The sequence below is a fragment of the Scylla paramamosain genome, chromosome 18 (genome assembly GCF_035594125.1).
Source record: "Scylla paramamosain isolate STU-SP2022 chromosome 18, ASM3559412v1, whole genome shotgun sequence".
Lineage (NCBI taxonomy): Eukaryota > Metazoa > Arthropoda > Malacostraca > Decapoda > Portunidae > Scylla > Scylla paramamosain.
The window spans coordinates 6597760-6623436 of NC_087168.1; the positions used below are offsets into that span (position 1 = coordinate 6597760).

The 25677-nt window shown below is 40.3% G+C and overlaps 1 protein-coding gene across 1 annotated transcript in view; it reads left to right on the forward strand.

Annotated features, from left to right (window-relative positions):
* The window catches only part of LOC135109066 (trypsin-1-like), a 31550-nt gene extending 6664 nt beyond the window's left edge, over nt 1-24886 (forward strand). The window contains exons 5-13 of the mRNA XM_064020091.1: nt 1944-2056; nt 3945-4060; nt 9812-9880; nt 22752-22920; nt 23220-23313; nt 23618-23798; nt 24092-24237; nt 24437-24560; nt 24725-24886. Of these exons, the coding sequence (XP_063876161.1) occupies nt 1944-2056; nt 3945-4060; nt 9812-9880; nt 22752-22920; nt 23220-23313; nt 23618-23798; nt 24092-24237; nt 24437-24560; nt 24725-24783 (1071 nt within the window). The 3' untranslated portion in view covers nt 24784-24886. The remainder of the gene's footprint in view (nt 1-1943; nt 2057-3944; nt 4061-9811; nt 9881-22751; nt 22921-23219; nt 23314-23617; nt 23799-24091; nt 24238-24436; nt 24561-24724) is intronic.
* Nucleotides 24887-25677: the final 791 nt, after the last annotated feature.

Below are 25677 nucleotides of genomic sequence, written 5' to 3' on the forward strand. Positions count from 1 at the left end.
TCCTGTTGAGGATAGATTCAAAAACTTTAGATACTCGTAAGCAGGAAATTAAAGCAATAGGACGGTAGTTTGAGGGATTAGAGCGGTCACCCTTTTTAGGAACAGGTTGAATGTAGGCAAACTTCCAGCAAGAAGGAAAGGTAGATGTTGACAGACAGAGCTGAAAGAGTTTGACTAGGCAAGGTGCAAGCACGGAGGCACAGTTTCGGAGAACAATAGGAGGGACCCCATCAGGTCCATAAGCCTTCTGAGGGTTTAGGCCAGCGAGGGCATGGAAAACATCATTACGAAGAATTTTAATACGAGGCATGAAGTAGTCAGAGGGTGGAGGAGAGGGAGGAACAAGCCCAGAATCGTCCAAGGTAGAGTTTTTAGCAAAGGTTTGAGCAAAGAGTTCAGCTTTAGAAATAGATGTGATAGCAGTGGTGCCATCTGGTTGAAGTAGAGGAGGGAAAGAAGAAGAAGCAAAGTTATTGGAGATATTTTTGGCTAGATGCCAGAAATCACGAGGGGAGTTAGATCTTGAAAGGTTTTGACATTTTCTGTTAATGAAGGAGTTTTTGGCTAGTTGGAGAACAGACTTGGCATGGTTCCGGGCAGAAATATAAAGTGCATGAGATTCTGGTGAAGGAAGGCTTAAGTACCTTTTGTGGGCCACCTCTCTATCATGTATAGCACGAGAACAAGCTGTGTTAAACCAAGGTTTAGAAGGTTTAGGACGAGAAAAAGAGTGAGGAATGTACGCCTCCATGCCAGACACTATCACCTCTGTTATGCGCTCAGCACACAAAGACGGGTCTCTGACACGGAAGCAGTAGTCATTCCAAGGAAAATCAGAAAAATACCGCCTCAGGTCCCCCCAACTAGCAGAGGCAAAACGTCAGAGGCACCTTCGCTTAGGGGGATCCTGAGGAGGGATTGGAGTGATAGGACAAGATAAAGATATGAGATTGTGATCGGAGGAGCCCAACGGAGAAGAAAGGGTGACAGCATAAGCAGAAGGATTAGAGGTCAGGAAAAGGTCAAGAATGTTGGGCGTATCTCCAAGACGGTCAGGAATACGAGTAGGGTGTTGCACCAATTGCTCTAGGTCATGGAGGATAGCAAAGTTGTAGGCTAGTTCACCAGGATGGTCAGTGAAGGGAGAGGAAAGCCAAAGCTGGTGGTGAACATTGAAGTCTCCAAGAATGGAGATCTCTGCAAAAGGGAAGAGGGTCAGAATGTGCTCCACTTTGGAAGTTAAGTAGTCAAAGAATTTCTTATAGTCAGAGGAGTTAGGAGAGAGGTATACAGCACAGATAAATTTAGTATGAGAATGACTCTGTAGTCGTAGCCAGATGGTGGAAAACTCGGAAGATTCAAGAGCGTGGGCACGAGAGCAGGTTAAGTCATTGCGCACATAAACGCAGCATCCAGCTTTGGATCGAAAATGAGGATAGAGAAAGTAGGAGGGAACAGAAAAGGGGCTACTGTCAGTTGCCTCAGACACCTGAGTTTCAGTGAGGAAAAGAAGATGAGGTTTAGAAGAGGAGAGGTGGTGTTCTACAGATTGAAAATTAGATCTTAGACCGCGAATGTTGCAGAAGTTAATGAAGAAAAAGTTGAGGGGGGTGTCAAGACACTTAGGGCATATATATATATATATATATATATATATATATATATATATATATATATATATATATATATATATATATATATATATATATATATATATATACATATGCATATACGAGTATATATATAAATATATATATATATATATATATATATATATATATATATATATATATATATATATATATATATATATATATATATATATATATATATATATATATATATATATATACATATATATATATGTGTGTGTGTGTGTGTGTGTGTGTGTGTGTGTGTGGATGATGTCACAGACGACATTCTAAACTCTCGTTATCTTACAGCCTCCGGCAGGGTCAGCACTCTCACTCAGTTGCCAAGCTTTCGATGTGAAGGCCTCCAGACTGTGCAAAAGGGATTACCTGCTTGTTAAAGACGACGCCGGTTTATATGAAAAGTAATACATCTGAACAAGGCTTGAAATATCCCCTTCATATCTCCCTTCTTGTCTTTCATCAATATATATATATATATATATATATATATATATATATATATATATATATATATATATATATATATATATATATATATATATATATATATATATATATCTCTGTCTCTCTCTCTCTATATATATATAAGTGAGCAAGGAAAGCATTCAGAGCTTTTTCTTTTCTTCACTTTATTACTTGCAACGTTTCACCTTCACAGAAGGCATCTTCAGGCTAAAATATTTGATTATATTTGATACAATAAAAAAAAAAACTATATAATGAAAAAAAATAAGAGTAAAAAATAATAACATATAAGGGGCATAATAAAAAAAAAGTAGAAACAAAATAACGGTCATAGGTATGACGATCACATTCTTAACTAAAAAATAATTTTATAATTTTTTAGTTAACAATGTGACCGTCATACCTATGTCAGGTTTTTGTTTCTACTTTTTTTATTATGCCCCTTATATGTTATTATTTTTAAATCTTATTTTTTAAATTATATCTTTTTTATATTGTATTAAATATAGTCATATATTTTAGCCTGAAGATGCCTTCTTTGAAGGTGAAAGGTTGCAAGTAATAAGGTGAAGAAAAGAAAGAATTCTGCATGCTTTCCTTGCTAACCTCTGTTGTATTTCGGAACTTCGTCATATATATATATACTCGTATATATATATATATATATATATATATATATATATATATATATATATATATATATATATATATATATATATATATATATATATATATATATATATATATATATATATATATATATATATATATATATATATATATATATATATATATATATATATATATATATATATATATATATATATATATATATATATATATATATATATATATATATACACACACACACACACATACTGATGAAAGACATGAAGGGGATTTACTAGAGAATTCATTACTGCTGCATATCAGTATAATATTATGTCATGACGGAAATATCAGATTCAACTCATGTGTTACTAATTTATCATTTCAATTATAAGATGGATAAAAACTTCTATAATACTTTTATTCTTGGAAGAACGTTTAGGCATTTAGATCCGCTGCTACATGCCACATCACGCAATTTCCCTTAAATATATCAGTTCTTTTTACTTTTTATTGAAATTCAAGTATTAAGTATGGATTATTTAGCTACGAATGGTTCGGGTTTTAAGATAATAAATAGTCTGTGTTTTACATAAATATCACAACATTTGACAACAAAGCTTTGCGGCGTTGTTATTTATCGGTATGGTCAGGTGACTCAGTTCAGAAAGAAGGGTGGCTCAGGCTCTCGAGGGATACTTCCACGATGGAAGCAGCTCTCAAGTGCTCACGTGTTTTTCACAGCCGGGACAACAAGAATAATTATATTTAGAAGAGAAGGGCCAATAGAGATCATATCATTGCACCCTCCAAAGCAATAACTCGAATAGCCAAAGGCACTAATGTGAGTGAGACAATAGTGCGACGAATCTGCTCTGCTCTAAATAAAGATTACGCGAAACATTTATCACAAACAAATAAATTATAGAAAAAAGAAAAAATCACACGGTATCTTACAATACTGAGAGAGAGAGAGAGAGAGAGAGAGAGAGAGAGAGAGAGAGAGAGAGAGAGAGAGAGAGAGAGAGAGAGGAGGTAGGACGGTCGCCTGTCCTTTCCACCAAGGTGATAGACCGATAATAATTGCTCCTGTAGAAATACAGCAACACAGCTCACGGGGAATTCTTCTACTCGGCCAACGCCTAAACGTTCTTCCAGGAGTAAAAACACTATGGTATTGTGCACTGAATCTATAAAAAAAAAAAAAAAATTCAGGCTTTGTGGAAGTGAACCTTTTCGCATCGACGACATTGAAGGCAACTTAGACATCATCTTCAAGACGAACCGTTGGGGCAAGGCTACCGGTTTCACCTGCGAAATAGAGACGACATGTGAGTACTAGAAGCTTGTCCTCTATCGGACAAATTTGGACTAATAGTTCCGCGGTCCTAACTTTTTTCTTCAGCAAATCTAATGAATGTAAATGTATCATAAAATATATAATACACTATCTCCGAACATTTGGATACCAGAAATCAAAATATGATACAAGGACCAGATTTATCACACTTACTAAACCATAGGTGCGGTAATGACCACTCCACAACAGTGTGGTATGCCAATGGTAAGGTATTAGTCCCATCCCGGCCACTCACACATTAATCAGTTGTGTCTAAACTTTCATAAGATTTTTTTTTTTTATATGTAAAAGGGACACTGACCAAAGGCAACAAAAAAGCAGAAAGAGAAAGGTCCTCTGAGGCACCAGTCGCCAAAAGAGCTCAGAAATAATCATCATAATTATATTAAAGGATAATTGTCTTGAAATCTCCCTCTTAAAAGTCATAGAATGGTGGAAATACTCGTACAAAAGCACAAAAGCAGGCAGGGACTTCCCGAGTCTACCAGAAAAAGTGATACATGACTGAGAATACTGGTTAACTCCTACATTAGAGAAGTGGACAAAATAGGGATGAGAAAAATTAGAAAGTGTTGTGCAGCGAGGCCACGAGAAGAGCATGCAGTTAGTAAGATCAGACGAGCAGTTACCTTGAATATAGCGATAGAGGATAGCAAGAGATACAACATTTCGGCGATGAGAGAGAAGCTGAAGACAGGAGGAGGCAGTAGGTACCTGCCGAAACGTTAATTACTCCCAGTGAGGTCTAAAGCACTGGATCAGGGGCTGCTGTGAACTTATCATTAAACCCAGCTGTGACCTCACTGAACGTTTCCATTTGTGTCTCACAACACAAGGTGGCAGTCACAGCCTGCCCTCTAAAGACAACTCTCTTCCTTCGCATAAAACTTCAAGCACCTAATTACACACAGTAAGGAAGGTCAGAAAAGAAACTTGAAATTAAGTTACAAAGAGAAAGATAGAAACTGGGGCTTTGTGTCAGACTCTGTCAAATGCTTTTGATATGATAAGGAAACAGGAAAAGTTTCATCAAAATCCCTAAAAGAGGATGAACAAGATATAGTAAGGAAAGCCAGATCACTAGTAGAGCGGCAACGACAGAATTCATACTTACGATCAAATATAAAGTTGTGAGGTGACAGATGTTTAAGAAACTTCCTGTTGAAGAAAAAAACTAAGAGATGCAGGAATTGAAGCAATAAGATGGTAGTTTGAGGGATATGAGCAGTCACCCTTTTTAGGAGCAGGCTGAATATAAGTAAACTTCCAGCAAGAAGGAAAGATAGATGTTTATAGAGAGAGAGATGGAAGAGTCTGAATTGGCGAAATGCAAACACGAAGCCGCAGTTTCGGGGAACAATAGGAGTGACAACATCAAGTCCATAAGCCTATGGAAGGTTAAGGCCAACGAAGGCATGGAAAATATTATTGCGAAGGATCTCTAATGGGCAGCATGAAATAGTCGAAGGATAGAGGAAAAGGAGAAATAAGCCCTAAATCATCTTAAGTAGAGTTTTTATCAATGGTTTAAGTGAAGAGTTCAACTGTAGAGAGATATATGAGATAGCACTGGTGCCATCACCTTTGAATAAAGGAGGAAAAGATGAAGAAGCACAGTTATTAGAGATATTTTTGGCTAGGTGCCAGAAGTCACGAGGAGAGTTAATTCTTTAAAAAAAAAAAAAAAACGACATTATGTATTGATAAAGGAGTTTTTGGCTAGTTGGAGAACAGACTTGGGATGATTCCGAGAAGAAATATAAAGTGCATGTGATTCAGGTGATGGAAGGCACAACCTTTTGAAGGTTGTCTCTCTGCCGTGTACAGCACGAGAACTGGTTGAGTTAAACTAAGGTTTGGAACGTTTAGAATGAACGCTTCTGTGCGAGGCACTATCACCTCTGTTATGTGTTCAGTACACTGAGACGGGTCTGTGACACGGAAGCAGAATAATATCTCCTCAAGTCCAGCCAATTAGCAGAGGCAAAACGCAAAAAGCACCTCTGCTTTGGGGATCTTAAGGAGGAATTGGAGCGACAGGATGAGATACAGTTATGAGATTGTGGTCGGAGGAGCCCAACGGAGAAGACAGAACGACACTATAAGCATAAGGATTAGAGTTTAGGAAAAGGTCAAGAATGTTGGGCGAATGTCCAAGACGGTCAGGAATACGAGCAGGGTGTGGCACTAGTTGCTCTAGGTCATGGAGGATAGCAAAGGTAAAGACTAATTCATCAGTTTGGTCAATGAAAGGAGAGGAAAGCCTAACGTAGTGGTGAACACTGAAGTCTCCAAAAATGGAGATCTCCGCGAAAAAGAAGAATCAGGATGTGGTTAATTTTGAAAGTTTAATGGTAAAAGAAGCTTTTTTATAGTCAGAGGAGCTAGGCGAAAGGCATGCAGCACAGGTAAATTTAGTTTGAGAGTGGCTCCGTAGTTGTAGCCAGATGTTAGAAAATTCGGAAGATTCAAGAGCGTGTGCAAGAGATTAAGTTGGGCTGTTGCACACATAAATGCAACATCCAGCTTCCTACTGAAAATGAGGATAGAGAAAGTAGGAGGTAACAGAGAAGGGGGCTACTGTCAGCTTCTTCAGACAAATGTGTTTCGGTGAGTCGAAGAAGGAGAGGAGAGGTGGTGTTTTACAGACTGAAAATTAGAAGCAATGCAACGAATATTGCAGAAGCTAATGAACAAAAAGTTGAAAGGTGTGTCAAGACATATCAGAAAAGCAGTCTGTCCTGGAGAGATATGTGGTCCCTTTCCCAGAAGGGGCGTCCGAGGCTGGTGTAAGAGTTGCCATATTTAGTTTTGAATTTTTGTTTTTTTGAAGGGCGTGCATGTAATTATGTGCATATAGATTTGTATGAAGGAAGATAGTTATCTTTAGATGGCAATCTCTTACGCCCCTCATGTTGTGAGACACAAAGTGAAACGTTCGGTGAGGTTATAGCTGGATCATTGATAATTTCACAGTACCCCCTGATCCAGTGCTTCAGACCTCACTCTGAGTGATTGTCGTTTAGGCAGGTGTATATTGCCTCCTCCTTTTTTTATCTTTCATGTTCCTTTGTTTATTAGTGAATATGTTATATTATAACCGCATAAAATAAATGGTTTACAACCATAATTGCTTTACGAAAGATAATAAAGCGCTATTTTGACGTCTGATAGTGTTTTGATAACATCATGATTTAATGAAAGATCTATTATGTCCGTCACAGAGTTATATAATTTCACAATAGAGAACTATGGCAATGCTTTTTTCCGGCGGGTAGCTCATCTCTTCCTTTCCCTGTTTTATTCCTTTTTATTTCCTTTGCTATCACCGTTTCCTGCTAATATAGATCGTCGCAAACGAATAATTATATACAGAGATCGCAACTACGAGTATAAGTAGCCAGAGAAAATGACGATGTTGTATTGCAAATGTCATAACAATAATCTTGGGACCGTAAAATTGTTATGGTCCTGACGTTTACCTGTTTATTTAGTGTTAAGGTATAGTTTATGATTGTTTGTTGCTCCTCCCAGCGGTTAAAGGCTATAAAGAGTATATTTCGTTTCGCTCTGCAAGTGGGACCGAAACAAATACTAGCAAGCTGCTCTAGTCTCTTTGTGAGTCCTGGTGTTCATCATTTTCACCTCTCCTTGGATCGTTCTAAACTTCACTTCGCCTGACACGTAGGTGCATTTCTGCATCCATACTAACTCTACCCACGCTACTCTTGACTTGAACTCCAAGGCACGGGTTATAGCTTCTTGGAGGTCACATATTTTCTGCTTCAAGTAAATTTTCAGCTGTGGATCCTCTGGTGCATCTAGGAATCGATCTCGAAGGAGAACTATCATCATCCACTCCGAGGTCCTAGAGTATGCTTTGCGCACTAATTCTTTTCTTCTCTTCTGGCTGTTACCTGGAACACTTCAGCCTGGTGTTTAATAATGAACACAACGCTGGTTAGGAGGTGTACTAAGCAGGTATTAGCTGGCTCAGCATCACCGCAGAACTTTTCAGTCATGAGACATGCTGAACCACTCTTTCCTATACTCTTGAGTACCAGTTGGCAGTACAAGTTGGATAAGAGAAGACTCCGGTGATATGCTTTTGAAGCTTCCTCTGCAACACACTCTTTTAGTCATGAAGTGAAGCTGGGAACATGAAAGACTGCTTAGCAAGAACCACAGGGAAGAAATGGCATGAGCTGGAATGGCAGCTTCGAGGTGGTCTAACAAGGGGTGCAATTGTTGAATTGGGCTACCCACTCGTCTATCGGCCAACCTTTCTTTCTAGCTGTCTGATGGGTTAATCCCTTATCTTGTCAGTGACACAGCTATCCAGCTACAAAGAGATTCTCGAGAGGTTCACCTTTCATGAAGTCGTCTTTACTTCTAATATTCCCCTCACTCTTTTCCGGCTTGACCTCGACAGTTACCAAGTCTATTCCAATGTTCAATTTGTCTACAACACCAGTCGGTTCGTGCACCATCTTTTCAATGTGTTGCAAATTCCCATTGCTTTTACTTTTTTACTTGAGTGCACTTGATACCAATGTCAATTTCATCAGTCGTCCCACGTCGCCAGCTGCTGTTTTCTCATCGCCTGCTATCCTTCCCTTATATCTTGGAGCATTGCTTTTTTTTCTTTCAATATCAGCCAGCGAGGTTTGATCACTTGTGGTAGAACTTTCAGGTGTCGTTTTTCTGCCACTTTGTTCAGCATTTTATCTTCCCCGAGCTAGCCAAAGGAATTTCACATTGCCAGCCTTTTTCACCTTAACTTCGAGCACTCCTATTCCTAATTCCAGTGCAACGTGTCTTCGTTCTTATTGTTGCCCTGCTGGACACCAAATAGCAGCTCTTCTCTGTACTCAAGAAGTCAGGATAGCAGGTGTGGGACAAGTGGTAGCTTACATGTAAGGAACGTCTCACATGAAACTCGAGATCGGATCTGTGCCAGGATTTGAAGACTTTCAAGGTTGCCTACCTACTCACCATAAGAACGCCAAGGCTAGCAGCACAAATATTACAACCACATACTTTTGAATTGACACATTATATATTGACTATGGCATGTACTGCTTTATTCAATTAATTCGCTGGTTCGTGTAATTCAGTGCGCGTTGTGTTGTTTACATACTTTCGCTAACTACATAAATACTTACGTTGAACTGTCATTGGTGCTGACGGTCCCCAACTTCCTATGGACCAGGCAGTTAAAATGATATGGTGAATAGATATTTTGAAATAAATACTTTGACTTTTGTGGTATAGTCATGATGTTACCCTTGTTTTGCTGACTATTAAAGAACTACCAGGCATGGAGAAGTCAACCTATGCACAGACATTCTCATCAGTCATGTTAAGCTTTTTATCTTTACATTCTCCTTAGTTGTTTATCAGGAAACAGCCAGACACTTCCCAACATTTCCGCCATTTAAATCACATGGTAAACTCCCTGGAGTTCATCTTTATCCTCTTACTTATCCTGAAAGTAAATATATATATATATATATATATATATATATATATATATATATATATATATATATATATATATATATATATATATATATATATATACATACATACATAGATAGATAGATAGGTAGATAGATAGATAGATAGACAGGTACATAGATAGATAGATAAATAGATAGATAAATTGTATATGTTTGTCTACATACTTTGGTTTACCATTAATTGTTCTTGGCTTCGACAGCGGCTGCAGTCTCAGGCAGCACCAGCTCACCCACCGCCAGCACCAATCCATCATCGGAAGACGATTGCTGTAAGTACCTATGCAACTTATCAAAGAAAGGATGAGGATGCAGCTTTCATATGGTGACAAATTAATCAAATTTATTTTATGTACTAATGTATTGTTACGACCACAAACAACTGCCTATCCCATAGCTGCCTCAAATGGACTAGCTTCCACCAAGTCACCCCCTATGTGGCTGGGCACGGCACTTAATATGGGTTACAAGGTCCTCTTTAGACACTTCCACCCTTTACCAGACGGTCATAACACTAGGTTACACACATGAGGTCGCTAATTTGTTTCCCCCACCCACAGACAAGGGAATATTACAACAACAACCAACTCTAACAGCTGGGAAAGAATCGCCAGCCACGTTCTAGTGAGGGACAATCAAAAGGGACACACACTTAAAAAGTTGAGGTATAATACCTCGTTGGACAATCTCCCTCGAATAACAAATCCAGTCCACTGCCCAACAGTGTATTATATCTCCAGCTGAGTAGTACTATTTATAAAATCCTCAACAGGGCCTGAAGAAAGAGTAAAGTTTCACTACATGGCAACAAACTTAAAATCCTCTGCAGTCAGGCACTCTAACTGAATCTTGACAAGCAGTAGCATTTGACAAAAGACAACGTACACAAACAAACTGCCCATGAAAACAAACAGGAGGGTAATGCACCTCACTGTAACACCAAGTACTTGCCTCACCAAGAGATGAGCAGTCACGTCTTAATATATGCTGAGTGTCTTACAAGAGTGCAATCATAGGCAAGCTGATGGAGACCCCTGACACTCCATATATAACAAGCAGCAGCATACTGCAATAATTTAATCAAATACCTCGTTTAAGGAAATTGGTCTGTCTAACTGTAATCGGCCCAGTCTCCTCAGAAAACGCTGCTTTCCACTACATGTCTGTCTCATCTTCGCTACCGACTGTAACTGACTGTGGGAAACATGGGGAAGCGATGTGGAATCCTCTCCCACTCTGCTTCAACTGGAATACATGAGATGGGGTGGATTGGTGATGCCCACCCACACACACACACACACACACACAGACACACACCTGCCGCCTGCTTCTTGCCTCACTCAGTGCTAGCTTACATTCAGAAAATAATTATGACTAAACTGTGGGAGCTGGATGAATACCGATTATGCATTTGGGTTTGCATTATGCTGATTGGGACTCAAACTGAATGAACAACGGAAAGTAAGGAAAATTACATGGGGAATACAAATGACTGCGGGAGGAGAATCTCACATCAATTATCAGGGACGGGGAGGCTACGGATTGGTGACGTGTTCAATTCCCACATCCTCTCTCTCTCTCTCTTTCTCTCTCTGTCTCTCTCTCTCTCTCTCTCTCTCTCTCTCTCTCTCTCTCTCTCTCTCTCTTTTTTTAAACAAATATTTACAGAAAGGCTTAAAATTCCACGTTGAGTATGGAATTATTTAAAAAGCCTATGATAGTATTATTTACAGGAATAACACTATACATACTTAACATAAAGATAATAATGCTAATACAATAATACAATAAAATAATAAAAATTTAAAGCGCAAGTGAGGACAGGTGCGTGCTACGCCAGCTGTGGGCTGCCAGCTTCACCTGGTGCATGGACATGTCCTGCACTTGGGGCGTGGCCACCGTGAACATGTTCCACAGCCGCGAAGTCCTGGCTGTATAGATATGCTGGTGTTGGCTAGAGCGAGATCGAGGCACCTTCACTAGCTCGTTGCTACTGGCTGCAGCTCTGGTGCACCTCTGCACTGTGTGTGGCAGCAGCCTCATGGGGTCAAAGTGAGGGACCCTCTGCACCTGAGTTTTGTGGCACACCACTAGTGCCGACACGTCCCAGCAGTGCTCCAGTGACGTTACTGGTGGTGGGTGCTGTTGGTCCTCATCGGTGGCCACCAAGCGCAGGGCTCGCCGCTGCACAGCATCCAGTCTCTGCATGTGGGTGGCGGCACTCGACATCCAGGACAGGGCACCGTACTCCATACATGGGCGTATCTGTGCCCTGTATAGCGTGAGGATGGCCTGTGGGTCGAGGATGTTCGCCATCCTGCGCAGGGCAGAGACTCGGAGAGAGGTCTGGCTCTCATCTTTCTTCTCATCCTTCTCTTTCATCTCCATCTTCCCACTCTCATTTGCCCTTCTAGTTATGCCTCCCACCCCCAAAAAAAAAAAAAAAAAAAAAAAAAAAAAAAAAATATATATATATATATATATATATATATATATATATATATATATATATATATATATATATATATATATATATATATATATATATATATATTGTTACAACACCAGATTCCGCCCATCTCACAGCTGCCACTAACTCGTGTCAACATGAGTGTAACTGGCACAACACTTAGTAAACCCCTGTAACTGGTGTTTCATCTACTTAACTGGCTGCCGCTAACTCATTAAATGATAATTGCCCTCCAAATATATATATATATATATATATATATATATATATATATATATATATATATATATATATATATATATATATATATATATATATATATATATATATATATATATATATATATATATATATATATATATATATATATATATATATATATATATATATATACATCACTATTCCGTGCCAGTACTCTGTCCCTACAACACCACATCTGTCCCGTCTGCAAGCAAAAATCCGACTGAACAAAGGAGAAAATGGCTTGCCACACGCTCCACTACGAGGCGAAGGTGAAGTCATATCACAGAGGAGGAGGGGATGGAACAAGTAAGGGGCGAGGAGATGGCAGGCAGCCGACCCGCGCTCCACTCTACGCTGCCCTCACTCACAACAAAACGCTTATGTTTTAAAAATTCTACTAGTTTTATCTGGGGAGCTAGGTCAAAACAAATTACCCAGTAGTGTAGAGCAACCTCCCCCCTACGCACTACTGCAGATTCAACTCTCTCTCTCTCTCTCTCTCTCTCTCTCTCTCTCTCTCTCTCTCTCTCTCTCTCTCTTTCTTTTCATGTTCACAAGAGTGCTTTTACACAAAAATGGATGGCACCAGTCCCAACCAGGCCTCAAAATCAAATGCTGGCCGGATCTTATCACTCTCTTGGTCTCGGCCGTGAGACACAATCAAAGCCACCAGTTTAATGGGGGACTTGGAAGCCATGGCTGTCGTTAACTCTCTCTCTCTCTCTCTCTCTCTCTCTCTCTCTCTCTCTCTCTCTCTCTCTCTCTCTCTCTCTCTCTCTTTCTTTCTCTTTCTCTCTCTTCTCATCTTCTTTCTACTTTTTATCTCGCTGTGCGTAACACGCCCTTCCTAACGGAAAATTTCATAAGTTACGTGCAAACCTGCTAAATTTTCTAGCACATACAACAAACTATGCTATGCGAAATACTGTTACTACCTGAAAACACTGTCCGACCCTCTGCTTCCTTGCCATCCACTCCTGCCTTGGAAAGTAGTGGGGCAACACATCCCTGAGGGACAGAATCCTCCTTGGGCACACTGACAGCTATAGTAGCAGCTATCAAAACGGGTGGCTCACTGTGCGAGCAAACACCCACTGTGCCTGGTCCTGACAAGGGAACAGTCTGCTCCTCGCCTCCGTTACACACCGTAGGAGAGGAAACTTCCATCTCCCCAGCAGAGTTAGGAGTCACCCCGTCTCCGGCAGTGATCCCTAACATAACAGACACAACAGACTGTGGCTCAGACTGAGTACCGGCACCCCCATCTTCCAAAGCAGGTGACAGCTCCACCTGAGTGACACCTTAGGGAGGCTTTGCAGAGTGAGACAAACCACCAAACAAGCTATCTCACTCCAGCCTCAATCTCGGCAACACTCCCAACAAAGTCATGTGCCTCATGCGGTGGCTCTGTGGTTGTGCAGACTCGAGAACGAGCTTAGCTCTGACTCGCCCAAACCCTTGCCAACAGCAGGACAGGCCTCTGGGCATTCTGTCTCCACTGCAACATCAACACTAAATTTGCACTTCTTTTGTGGTGGCCCTGCCTTATTACAGGAGTAACAGAAACCGCGGGCGCCCGACGCCGGGACGCTCGCCTCGCTTTTGAACAAGTAACAAAACTGACAGACAGGAGCATTCACAGTCACCACATCTGGGACAGGGTCCACAGACGGGGACTGCACCCAAACTCTCCCACCTGCCAGGTCATTCCTTAGAAGGAAATTAACACCCAACACTGGCAGATCCTCTGCTAGTGCCATCCGCGCTTCTATGGTCACTAGAGGGCACGAAAGCCTCATCTCCGCCGTGGCGAAACTCTACAGCGCCAATTCCCGCCACCACACAGGCTTATCGGAAGCAACTCTCCTTCCATTAACATTCCTGCACAATGACTGCTGTGCCGCTGTGTCCCTCATAACAGTAACACGATACTCAACCACAGTAATTTCAACAGTGCCCTTACACAAAAATGGATAGCACCAGTCCAAAACAGGTCTCACGGGAGACAGTGAGGTATCAACAACAGATGAGGCGGCAGTACTTCCTGCCTTGCCTTCTGAGTCGTCTCCGCTAGTTTTTTTCAACCCCTCAGCTGCTAACTCTGTACAGGGCCCTTATCCGTCCATGTATGGAGTATGCTTCACATGTATGGGGGGATTCCACTATTACCTCTCTTTTAGAAATCAAAAGCTTCTCGTCTTATCAACACCTCTTCTCTAGCTGACTGTCTTGAGACTCTCTCTGATCACCGCAGTGTTGCGTCTCTTGCTATTTTCTACCGCTATTTTAATGCTAACTGGTCTTCTGATCTCGCTGGACAACTTTCTTATTTCTCTCACCCCTATTCTGTCAACCTCTCTCATACAAGAGTTAACTAATATTTTCAGTCATTCATCCCTTTCTCCGGTAAACTCTGGAACTCCTTTCCTGCTTCTGTATTTCCTCCTCCTATGACTTGAAATCTTTCAAGAGGGAGGTTTCAAGACACTTGTCCTTTAAAGTTTTTACTTTGTTCAGGGACCGGCACATTAGTGGGCCTTTTTTATTATAATTTTATTACCCTTGACTGGTGCCCCTCCTACATAAAAAAAAAAAAAACCACATTGCCTAAATGATCTTCAACAATATTTCTTCATCTTTATCTCCTCATCTCATCCAGATGGTACCAGTGCGATTTCTTCTGTCTATAAACCTGAAGTCTTCTCTCTAAGACTCTGCTAATACCTCAACAATAGTTTATTATGAGTTTCGTGCTCCTTCACTTCCACCCTCTGACTATACAATGCCTGTTGCTGAGATTCTTTGAAACGATATTTATGTACTGCTTTCTCTCTGATCTTGATTCCTGAAACCTCTCCTGTGTTGACTCATTGGCTTGTCAGATTTTTCAGTTTTGTTTACCCACATCTACCCTCCCTACTCGCAGGAAGTTTGCGTACATTCAATAATTTTTAAGAGGGATGACCGTTCCAGTCCCTTAACTACCACTTTGATTTCCTGTCCATGAGTTTTTGCGATCTTCTAGCTTTCCTTAATAAATCTTGGTCTTCCTTTCTTTCTGTTGTCTCAGACATGCTGTACTGAGGAGCGCAGTGTGTTATTATCCTATTCAGAGCTCTTGTTTTGCCTATACTCTCATTTTTTCACGGCATTCATGTCAAAACTCGGGGCTAAACCAACACCGTGGTCGAGATACACGTATATTTTTTTTTATTTTTTATTAATTTCCAACTCTATTAAAAGCTATTAGTAAGTAATTTCTTGACAATGTTGCTAATTTTGAAGCCAGGAGTTAACACGCCCTTCACTCATTCAGTTGCATAATACGTATAAGCCAGTGTTTAGGTCATACACAGAACAAAACTCACTCTATAATACCTACTTCCTTTACCACTTCCAAAACTGTTGACACCACCACCTTCACCATCACTTTTGCCACTACTTGCCACTTTTGTACTTTTGCCACTTTTGCCATTGCCAGTACCATCACCGCCACTGCTATTTTATCATCTCTGCTACCGCTAATCACCACAATGTACCATTACCACTACCACTACTACTACTACTACTACTACTACTATTATCACCATCACCATCAACACTTACTACTTACTATTAGTGCTACTACTACTACTACTACTACTGCTACTACTACTACTACTACTACTACTACTACTACTACTACTACTACTACTACTACTACTACTACTAGCCCTGATACTAATACCACCACCACCACCACCACCACCACCACCACCGGCGTCACCACTTACTACTACTACTACTACTATCACCATCACCACCAAGACTTACTACTACTACTACTACTACTACTACTACTACTACTACTACTGCTACTACTACTACTACTACTACTACTACCACCGCCGTCACCACCACCACCTACTACTACTACTGCTGCTACTACTACTACTACTTTTTTTTATGTAGAAAGGACACTGGCCAAGGGCAACAAAAATCTAATAAAAAAAAAAAGCCCACTAAGATGCCAGTCCCAGAAAAGGGTCCAAAGCAGTAGTCAAAAATTGATGGATAAGTGTCTTTAAACTTCCCTCTTGAAGGAATTCAAGTCATAGGAAGGTGAAATTACAGAAGAAGGCAGGGAGTTCCAGAGTTTACCAGAGAAAGGGATGAATGATTGAAAATACTGGTTAACTCTTGCATTAGATAGGTGGACAGAATAGAAGTGAGAGAAAAAAAGAAAGTCTTGTGCAGCGAGACCGCGAGAGGAAGGGAGGCATGCAGTTAGCAAGATCGGAAGAACAGTTACCATGAAAATAGCAGAAGATAGCTAGAGATGCAACACTGTGGTGATGAGAGAGAGGCTGAAGATAGTCAGTTAGAGGAGAGGAGTTGATGAGACGAAAAGCTTTTGATTCCACTCTGTCTAGAAGAGCGGTATGAGTGGAATCCCTCCAGACATGTGAAGCATACTCCATACATGGACGGTTAAGGCTCTTGTACAGAGTTAGCAGTTTAAGGTCCCCCCACCTTAAACTGCTAACTCTGTACAAGAGCCTTAACCGTCCATGTATGGAGTATGCTCCATACATGGACGAGAAAAACTGGTGGAGACGTTTCAGAACACCTAACTTCAAAGAAGCTGTTTTAGCTAGAGATAAGATGTGAAGTTTCCAGTTCAGATTATATGTAAAGGACAGACCGAGGATGTTCAATATAGAAGAGGGGGACAGTTGAATGTCATTGAAGAAGAGGGGATAGTTGTCTGGAAGGTTGTGTCAAGTTGATAGATGGAGGAATTGAGTTTTTAAGGCATTGAACAATACCAAGTTTGCTGTGCCCCAATCAGAAATTTTAGAAAGATCAGATGTCAGGCATTCTGTGGCTTCCCTGCGTGAAATGTTTACTTCCTGAAATCTTGGAAGTCTATGAAAAGACGTGGAAATGTGCAGGGTGGTATCATCAGCATAGGAACAGATAGAACAATAAGTTTGGTTTAAAAGGTGATTGATGAACAGGACAGGACAGAACCCTGAGGAATACCACTTTTAATAGATTTAGGAGAAAAGTGACCGTCTACCACAGCAACAATAGAACTGTTAGAAATAAAATTTGAGATGAAGTTACAGAGAGAAGGATAGAAACCGTAGGAGGGTAGTTTGGAAATCAAAGCTTTGTGCCAGACTCTATCAAAAGCTTTTGATATGTCCAAGGCAACAGCAAAAGTTTCACCAAAATCTCTAAAAGAGGATGACCAAGGCTCAGTAAGGAAAGCCAGAAGATCACCAGTAGAGCGGCCTTGACGGAACCCATACTCGCGATCAAATAGAAGGTTGTGAAGTGATAGATGTTTAAGAATCTTCCTGTTGAAGATAGATTAAAAACTTTAGATAGGCAGGAAATTAAAGCAATAGGACAGTAGTTTGAGAGATTAGAACGGTCACCCTTTTTAGGAATAGGTTAAATGTAGGCAAACTTCCAGCAAGAAGGAAAGGTAGATGTTGACAGACAGAGCTGAAAGAGTTTGACTAGGCAGGGTGCAAAAACGGAGGCACAGTTTCGGAGAACAATAGGAGAGACCCCATCAAGTCCATAGGCCTTCTGAGGGTTTAGGCCAGCAAGGGCATGGAAAACATCATTGCGAAGAATTTTAATAGGCAGCATGAAGACGTCAGAGGGTGGAGGAGAGGGAGGAACAAGCCCTGAATCGTACAAGGTAGAGTTTTTAGCAAAGGTGTGAACGAAGAGTTCAGCTTTAGAGATAGGTGTGATAGCAGTGGTGCCACCTGGTTGAAATAAAGGAGGGAAAGAAGAAGAAGCAAAGTTATTGGAGATATTTTTGGCTAGATGCCAGAAGTCATGAGGGGAGTTAGATCTTGAAAGATTTTGACACTTTCTATTAATGAGGGAATTTTTGTGTAGCTGGAGAACAGACTTGGCATGGTTCCGAGCAGAAATATAAAGTGCATGAGATTCTGGTGATGGAAGGCTTAAGTACCTTTTATGGGCCACCTCTCTATCATGTATAGCACGAGAACAAGCTGGTTTAAACCAAGGTTTGGAAGGTTTAGGTCGAGAAAAAGAGTGAGGAATGTATGCCTCCATACCAGACACTATCACCTCTGTTATGCGCTCGACACACAAAGACGGGTCTCTGACACGGAAGCAGTAGTCATTCCAAGGAAAATCAGCAAAATACCTCCTCAGGTCACCCAACTAGCAGAGGCAAATTGGAGCGATAGGACAAGATAGAAATATGAGATTGTGATCGGAAGAGCCCAACGGCGAAGAGAGGGTGACAGCATAAGCAGAAAGATTAGAGGTCAGGAAAAGGTCAAGAATGTTGGGCGTATCTCCAAGACGGTCAGGAATACGAGTAGGGTGCTACATCAATTGTTCTACGTCATGGAGGATAGCAAAGTTGTAGGCTAGTTCACCAGGATGGTCAGTGAAGGGAGAGGAAAGCCAAAGCTGGTGGTGAACATTGAAGTCTCCAAGAATGGAGATCTCTGCCAAAGGGAAGAGAGTCAGAATGTGCTCCACTTTAGATGTTAAGAAGTCAAAGAATTTGTTGTAGTCAGAGGAGTTAGGTGAGAGGTATACAACACAGATAAATTTAGTATGAGAGTGACTCTGTAGTCGTAGCCAGATGGTAGAAAACTCGGAAGATTTAAGAGCGTGGGCACGAGAGCAGGTTAAGTCGTTGTGCACTTAACCTGAAGAGAGTCAGAATGTGCTCCACTTTGGAAGTTAAGAAGTCAAAGAATTTCTTATAGTCAGTGGAGTTAAGTGAGAGGTATACAGCACAGATTTAAGAGCGTTGGGACGAGAGCAGGTTAAGTCGTTGCGCACATAAACGCAACATGCAGATTTGGATTGAAACTGAGGAAAGAGAAAGTAGGAGGGAATAGAAAAGGGGCTACTGTCAGTTGTCTCAGACACCTGAGTCTCAGTGAGGAAAAGAAGATGAGGTTTAGAAGAGGAGAGGTGATATTCTACAGATTGAAAATTAGACCGCGAATGTTGCAGAAGTTAATGAAGAAAAAGATGAGGGGGTTGTCAAGACACTTAGCTAAGGGTCGTTATCAGAAAATCAATCCGACCTGGGGACATTTGTTGTCCCCTCCCCAGATGGAGACTCCGAGTCTGGTGTAGGAGTCGAAATGATAATTATGAATTTTTGAGTGAAGGGTGTGTGTGTTATTAGGTACTTGTAGTTTTGTGTGGAGGAAGAGAGTTGTCTATAGAGGGCAGGCTGTGACTGCCCCTTTGTGTTGTAAGACACAAAGGGAAACGTTCAGTGAGGTCACAGCTGGGTTTAATGATAAGTTCACAGTAAACCTTGATCCAGTGCTTTAGACCTCACTGGGGGTAATTATCGTTTCAGCAGGTGCCTACTGCCTCCTCCCTATAGCACTACTATCACTTCTACTACTACTACTACTACTACTACTACTACTACTACTACTACTACTACTACTACTACTACTATTACTACTACTACTACTACTACTACTACTACTACTAGTACTACTACTACTACTACTACTACTACTACTACTACTACTACTACTACTACTACTACTACTACCACTACTACTACCACTACCATAATTACTACTCCTGCTGCTGTTACTTCTACTAGTACTACTAATGCTACTATTATCACTGTCACTATTATGAACGCCGTTTTCTTAAAAAAATATGCATGGTTTCCGCATATGGACGGCTCGTTATGTATACCATGCTGTTTTGTTTCCTCCTTGCCCATTTTCACATAGTATTACAACTATTATGGCTAAGTTTGTACAGTCATAGGGATGTCTATTCGAGTTCAATGTACGGGAGATGTCTTACACAGAAGAATTTTTACCTAAAAGGCACAATCATGATCCAAGAATTTTGAAAGATGCATCGTATACTGCAACTATTTCTTTCCTATTTTTTTTTTTTTATGTAAGAGGGACACTGGGCTAGGAGAACAATAAGAAAAAGGATTATCCGAAACTAGAGGATAAGTGTCTTGAAACTTCCCTCTTTAATAAAATTGAGTCACAGGAAAGAGATATACAAAAGGAGGCAGGGAGTTCCAGAGTTTACTAATGAAAGGGATGAAAGATTTAGAATACTAGTTAAATCTTGCATTAAAGAGGTGGACAGAATAGGGGTGATACAAAGTAGAAAATCTTGTGCAGCGAGGTAGTGGAGGAGGGGAGGCATGCAGTTGTCAAGATCAAAAGAGCAGTCAGCATGAAAATAGTGGTAGAAGATAGTCTGAAGACAGTCAGAGGAAAGGAAATGATAAAACGAAATGGTTTTGATTCCACCCTCTTCAAGAGCGCAATGTGAATGGAACTTTCATATATGTGAAACATACTCCATTCATGGACGGATGAGGCCTCTGTAAAAAGTTAGCAGCAAGAGGTGTGAAAACTAGCGAAGACGACTCGGGACGCCTAACTTCATAGAAGCTGTATTAGCGAGAGATGAGACGTGGAGTTTCCAATTTAGGTCATTAATACACAGATTAAGGACGTAGATGAGAGAGATAGATGAGTGTCGGCAAAAAAGAGGGGATGATTATCTGGAAAGTTGTGTTGAGTTGATACCAGTAGGAATTGGGTTCTTAAGGCACTGAACAAGACTAATTTTGCTCTACAGCAATAAAAATTCTTAGAGAACTGACGTCAGGCGGTCTCTGGCTTCCCTACTTCAGTTGTTCGATTTCTGAAGAGTTGGATGTCTGAAAAAAAAAAAAACCGTGGAACAGTGCAAAGTGGTAGCAATGTAGGAGTGAATAGGACAAGAAGTTCGGCTTAGAAGATCATTGATGGAGAGAGAGTGGGTGGCAAGACAGAATCCTGAGGAACACCACTTTTAAAAGACTAAAGAGAACATTGACTGTCTACCACAGCAGCAATAGAAGGCTCGGAAAGAAAAATTTGCGATGAAGTTGCAGAGAAGGATAGAAACCGTAAGAAAGTTTCACCAAAATCCCTAAAAGAGGATGACCAAAATTCAATAAGGAAAGTCAGATCACAAATAAAGTGGCCACAACGAAACCCATACTGACGATCAGATTTAAGTTTGCGAGGTGATAAATGTTTAAGAATCTTCCTGTTGATGATAGATTGAAAAACTTTAGAAAGACAGGAGATTAAAGCGATATATCATTTGAGGCATTTGAGCGGTAACTCTTTTTAGTAACATGTTGAATGTAGGCATACTTTCAGTAAAAAGGAAAGGTCGATGTTAATTGACGGAGTTGATAGAGTTTGAACATGCAAGATACAAGCAAGGAAGCACAGTTTCCAGGAACAATATGAGGGATCCTATCAGGTCTATCAGCCTTGTGAGGGTTAAGTCTAGCGAGGTGATGGAAAACGTTTCATCTTAATAGGAGGCATGAAATAATCGGAAAGTGGAGGAAAGGGAGGAACAAGCCCTGAATCATTCAAGCAAAGCTTAAGGAAAGCTTTGAGCGAAGGGTTTATCTTTAAGAAATGGATGAGATGGTAGAGGGGCCATCGGGTTGTAATAAAGAAGATGAAAAAGAAAAGTTGTTGGAAATATTCTTGGTTAGGAGCTAGGAGTCGTGAGAAGAGTTTGATTTAGAAAAAGATTTTGACACTTTCTATCGATGAGGGAGTTTTGGTTAGTTGGAGAATAGATTTGGCATGCTGTCGGTCAGTGTTTGCGTATCATGTGTTCAAAGGCTCAAGTAACGTTTGTAGACCACCTTTCTGTCATGTACGAGTATAGCACGAGAACAGCCTGAGTCAAACCAAAGTTTGGAAGATTTAGGGCGAAAGAAAGATTTAGGAAGGAACGCCTCCATGTCAGACACTATCATCTCTGTTATGCGCTCATCACAAAGAAACGGGTCTCTGAAACAGAAGCGTGGAAAATCAAAATAATACCTTCTCAGGTCGCCCCCCCACCCCCCCGGGCCAGCAGAGGCAAATCACCAGAGGCATTTCCGCTTTGGGCTATCTTAAGGAAGAATTGGAGAGATAGGACAAGACACATGCATGAAATTGTGATCGGAGGAGCCCATCGGAGAAGACTGACAGCATAAGCAGTAAGATTAGACATTAGGAAAAGGTCACGAATGTTGGGCGTATCTCCTAGACAGTCAGGAATACGAATGGGGTGCTGCACTAATTGTTCTAGGTCGAAGAGGATGGCAAAGTTATAAAAGGCTAGTTCACCAAGTTGGTCAGTGAAGGGAGAGAAAAGACAAAGCTGGTGGTGAACATTGAAGTCTCCTAGGATAGAGCTCTCCGCGAAAGGGAAGAAATTATAATAAATAAATATAATGTATAAATGTAATATGTCTTCTCGTCTATTATTTTTTCCTTCTGTGCACTAATATCTAATATTTATATCTTATATCTTATATCTAATGAATCATTTATTCTTTTAACTTCCTATTCCCCTCTTTGCAGCATGTGGCGTGCGCAATACAGCTATTAGAATTGTGGGAGGAGTGGAAACCGAGAAGAACGAGTATCCTTGGCAGGTTGCACTAGTCAGCCGTAATGGAAATCGACCTTTCTGCGGTGGATCCATTATCTCCGACCAGTGGATTCTTACTGCAGCGCATTGTGTAAATAGGTAACTGAGCGAAGGTTTTACTCTATGGATTTTCGGACACATAATCAAACAGTCCTTGACCGCCACTGGTAATTTATCTCTGCCTGTACTTTATATATATGAAAGATACTACATTGACATGATAAGGTATGCCAGACATTTTTTTTCCTTCAAGTTTGTATTGTCTAAAGAAATCTAAATCGTTTAATGCAGAATGAGAAATGTTGACTCGTAATCTAGACACTAATATGTTTGGATTTTGTATATCTTCATTGCGTTATAATGCTAAAAACAGAACAGTGACAATTGATTTCTTTCAGTGCAACTCCTTCGGGTGATGAAGTAATCATCGGGGAACATGACTGGACGGAGGCTGCCGAGACATCCACCACCAAAAGGCTGCGCATCTCTAGGGTAGCCTCTATGACTCCTTTCTCAACCAGTGCTCCTCTTATTAACCTCGAACGCGGAACACGTTTGATTATGATATTCATAAAATACAAACATCCAGTTTTGCTTAAAAATAAGTAAATAAATAAATAAAAAAAAAGAAAGAAAGAAAAATAAAATAACATTGTTGACTGCCACTTCAGTTTCTTTTTATAAAATATATCTAGCTTTTAGATATTAAATTATGAAAAAAATAAGTAGCGACCGTCATCGTATACATGTATATACGCAGTACTACGATGATGGAGTACTTTCCTTCCGATGACAGGCTATAAGGCACCCGAACTACAGCTCCTCAACGCTGAACAACGACCTTGCTCTGCTGCAACTTGCCGAAAGAATTGTGTTTCCCAGTAACAATAAGGTCGCTCCAGTCTGCCTTCCGGAACCAGACAACTTGTATGAAGACGTGGACGCCATCGTCACTGGCTGGGGCACACTTTCTTCCGGTGAGCGTTTGATAAAATAACTTATTCCACAATTATCAGTTGGTTTATCCTTCAGCAGAAAGAAAGAAAACTAGAACAATATATGTAGGATTGCAGAGTATTACGAGAGTATGTTAAAATTAATAAAGTAATAGATGATATATTGCAAAGCAGCGATATCTGCCGCTCAGGTTCATTCTGTAATTACTTCGATTGCCTACAAACATTTATTCTGCTAGACCAAAATACGAAGGTAGGAATATGTATAACTTAAAAATGTTCGTAACTCAAATGTTTTGTGTTACGTCTCTTAGGAGGGTCACAGCCAAAGAAACTTCAAGAAGTGACTGTGCCCACTATGACCAACGATCAGTGCAAAGCAACTGGGTACGCCGCTTCTGAAATCAGTGACAACATGATCTGTGCTGGTGTATCAGAGGGTGGCAAGGACTCCTGTCAAGTATGTTCTTTGCTGCTGGAGGTTCACTTTCTACATTACGATTCACATAAGTTTTTCTTAACAGATAGTGGCAAACATACCAAACCATATGAAGAATACTTACGGAATTCAGAGTAGTTGTAGATGAATCGAATGATATGTCTCTCCGTACTTAATATTTCGTCTAGTTCTGTATGCAAGGCATATTTCTGCATTCTAGGGAGATTCTGGTGGCCCAATGGTGACTCTGGCAGAGTCTGGGAAAATGAAGCAGATCGGCGTTGTGTCTTGGGGATATGGTTGTGCTTCCGCGAGGTTTCCAGGAGTTTACACACGAGTTGGCAGTAAGTTATCTCACCTAAATCTTTTCTAGCAATATTTATGTTAAAAAGACATATGATATCCTTGCAAATATTTGTTACTACATATCGTAATATACAACCTTGTTATTTAGTAAAATGATGATTCATTGTTTTGCAAGTAAGCAGTTACTTAAAACTCTACACAGATTATGTTTCGTGGATCCGAGGAAATATTAGTGGATCTACCTGCAGTCCTTCAGCTTGAACCTCTCAGCGGCTGGCACTGGCTAAAGGCAGCACTGTCTTACACTTTCGAAGAGTTTAATGCTTCATGAAAGAAAAAAAAAATAAAATGTTCATCTTTAAAATGTATATTCTCAATTCCCTTTTTTACGTTGGAGGTGAAGGTAAAAAGAGACACAGGTGTTATGGAGAGAGTTTATTTTCTGGATAGTTTCGCTTGTAGCTTTCTTCTTCTTCTTCTTCATTATCATCATCATCATCATCATCTTCTTCTTCTTCTTCTTCTTCTTCTTCTTCTTCTTCTTCTTCTTCTTCTTCTTCTTCTTCTTCTTCTTCTTATTATTATTATTATTATTATTATTATTATTATCATCATCATCATCAACATTATATTCATTAAAGGTGGATGCGCAGTGGAGTGTTTGAAGACAGATGGCAGGGGTGTCACTCTCATGGCCCGCTGGCCAACTGTGGTCCGCGAGGTGACAAGAGATTTTTCAATTCGAGTTACTATAACTGTTATAACTGAGAAAAAAGTAACTAAATTATTAAGACGAGACAAAATAACTTTTACCTTTTTACCTTAAAATGTAGTTTTGGTAAACCAGGATGACCAGCAAAATAAATTGTAATATTCAGTCTTGCCAATAAGTAATTACCAAATCTTTGATGGCCCTCGAGAACATAACTGCATAATTGGCCCTCGAAAGGATTTGAGTTTGACACCCCTGACAGATGAGATCATTGTCATAGAGTGATTAGTTAGGTTGTTAAATGTGTGTTTTCAGATTAGCATGTTAGTTGTGGAATATGTAATTGCATTTGAAGTTCCGCTGTAGAAAGGAAAAAGAAAAAGGTATGATTTATCTAATTATAGAGGTATCAGACTACAAAGTATGGTAAGGTATTGATGAAG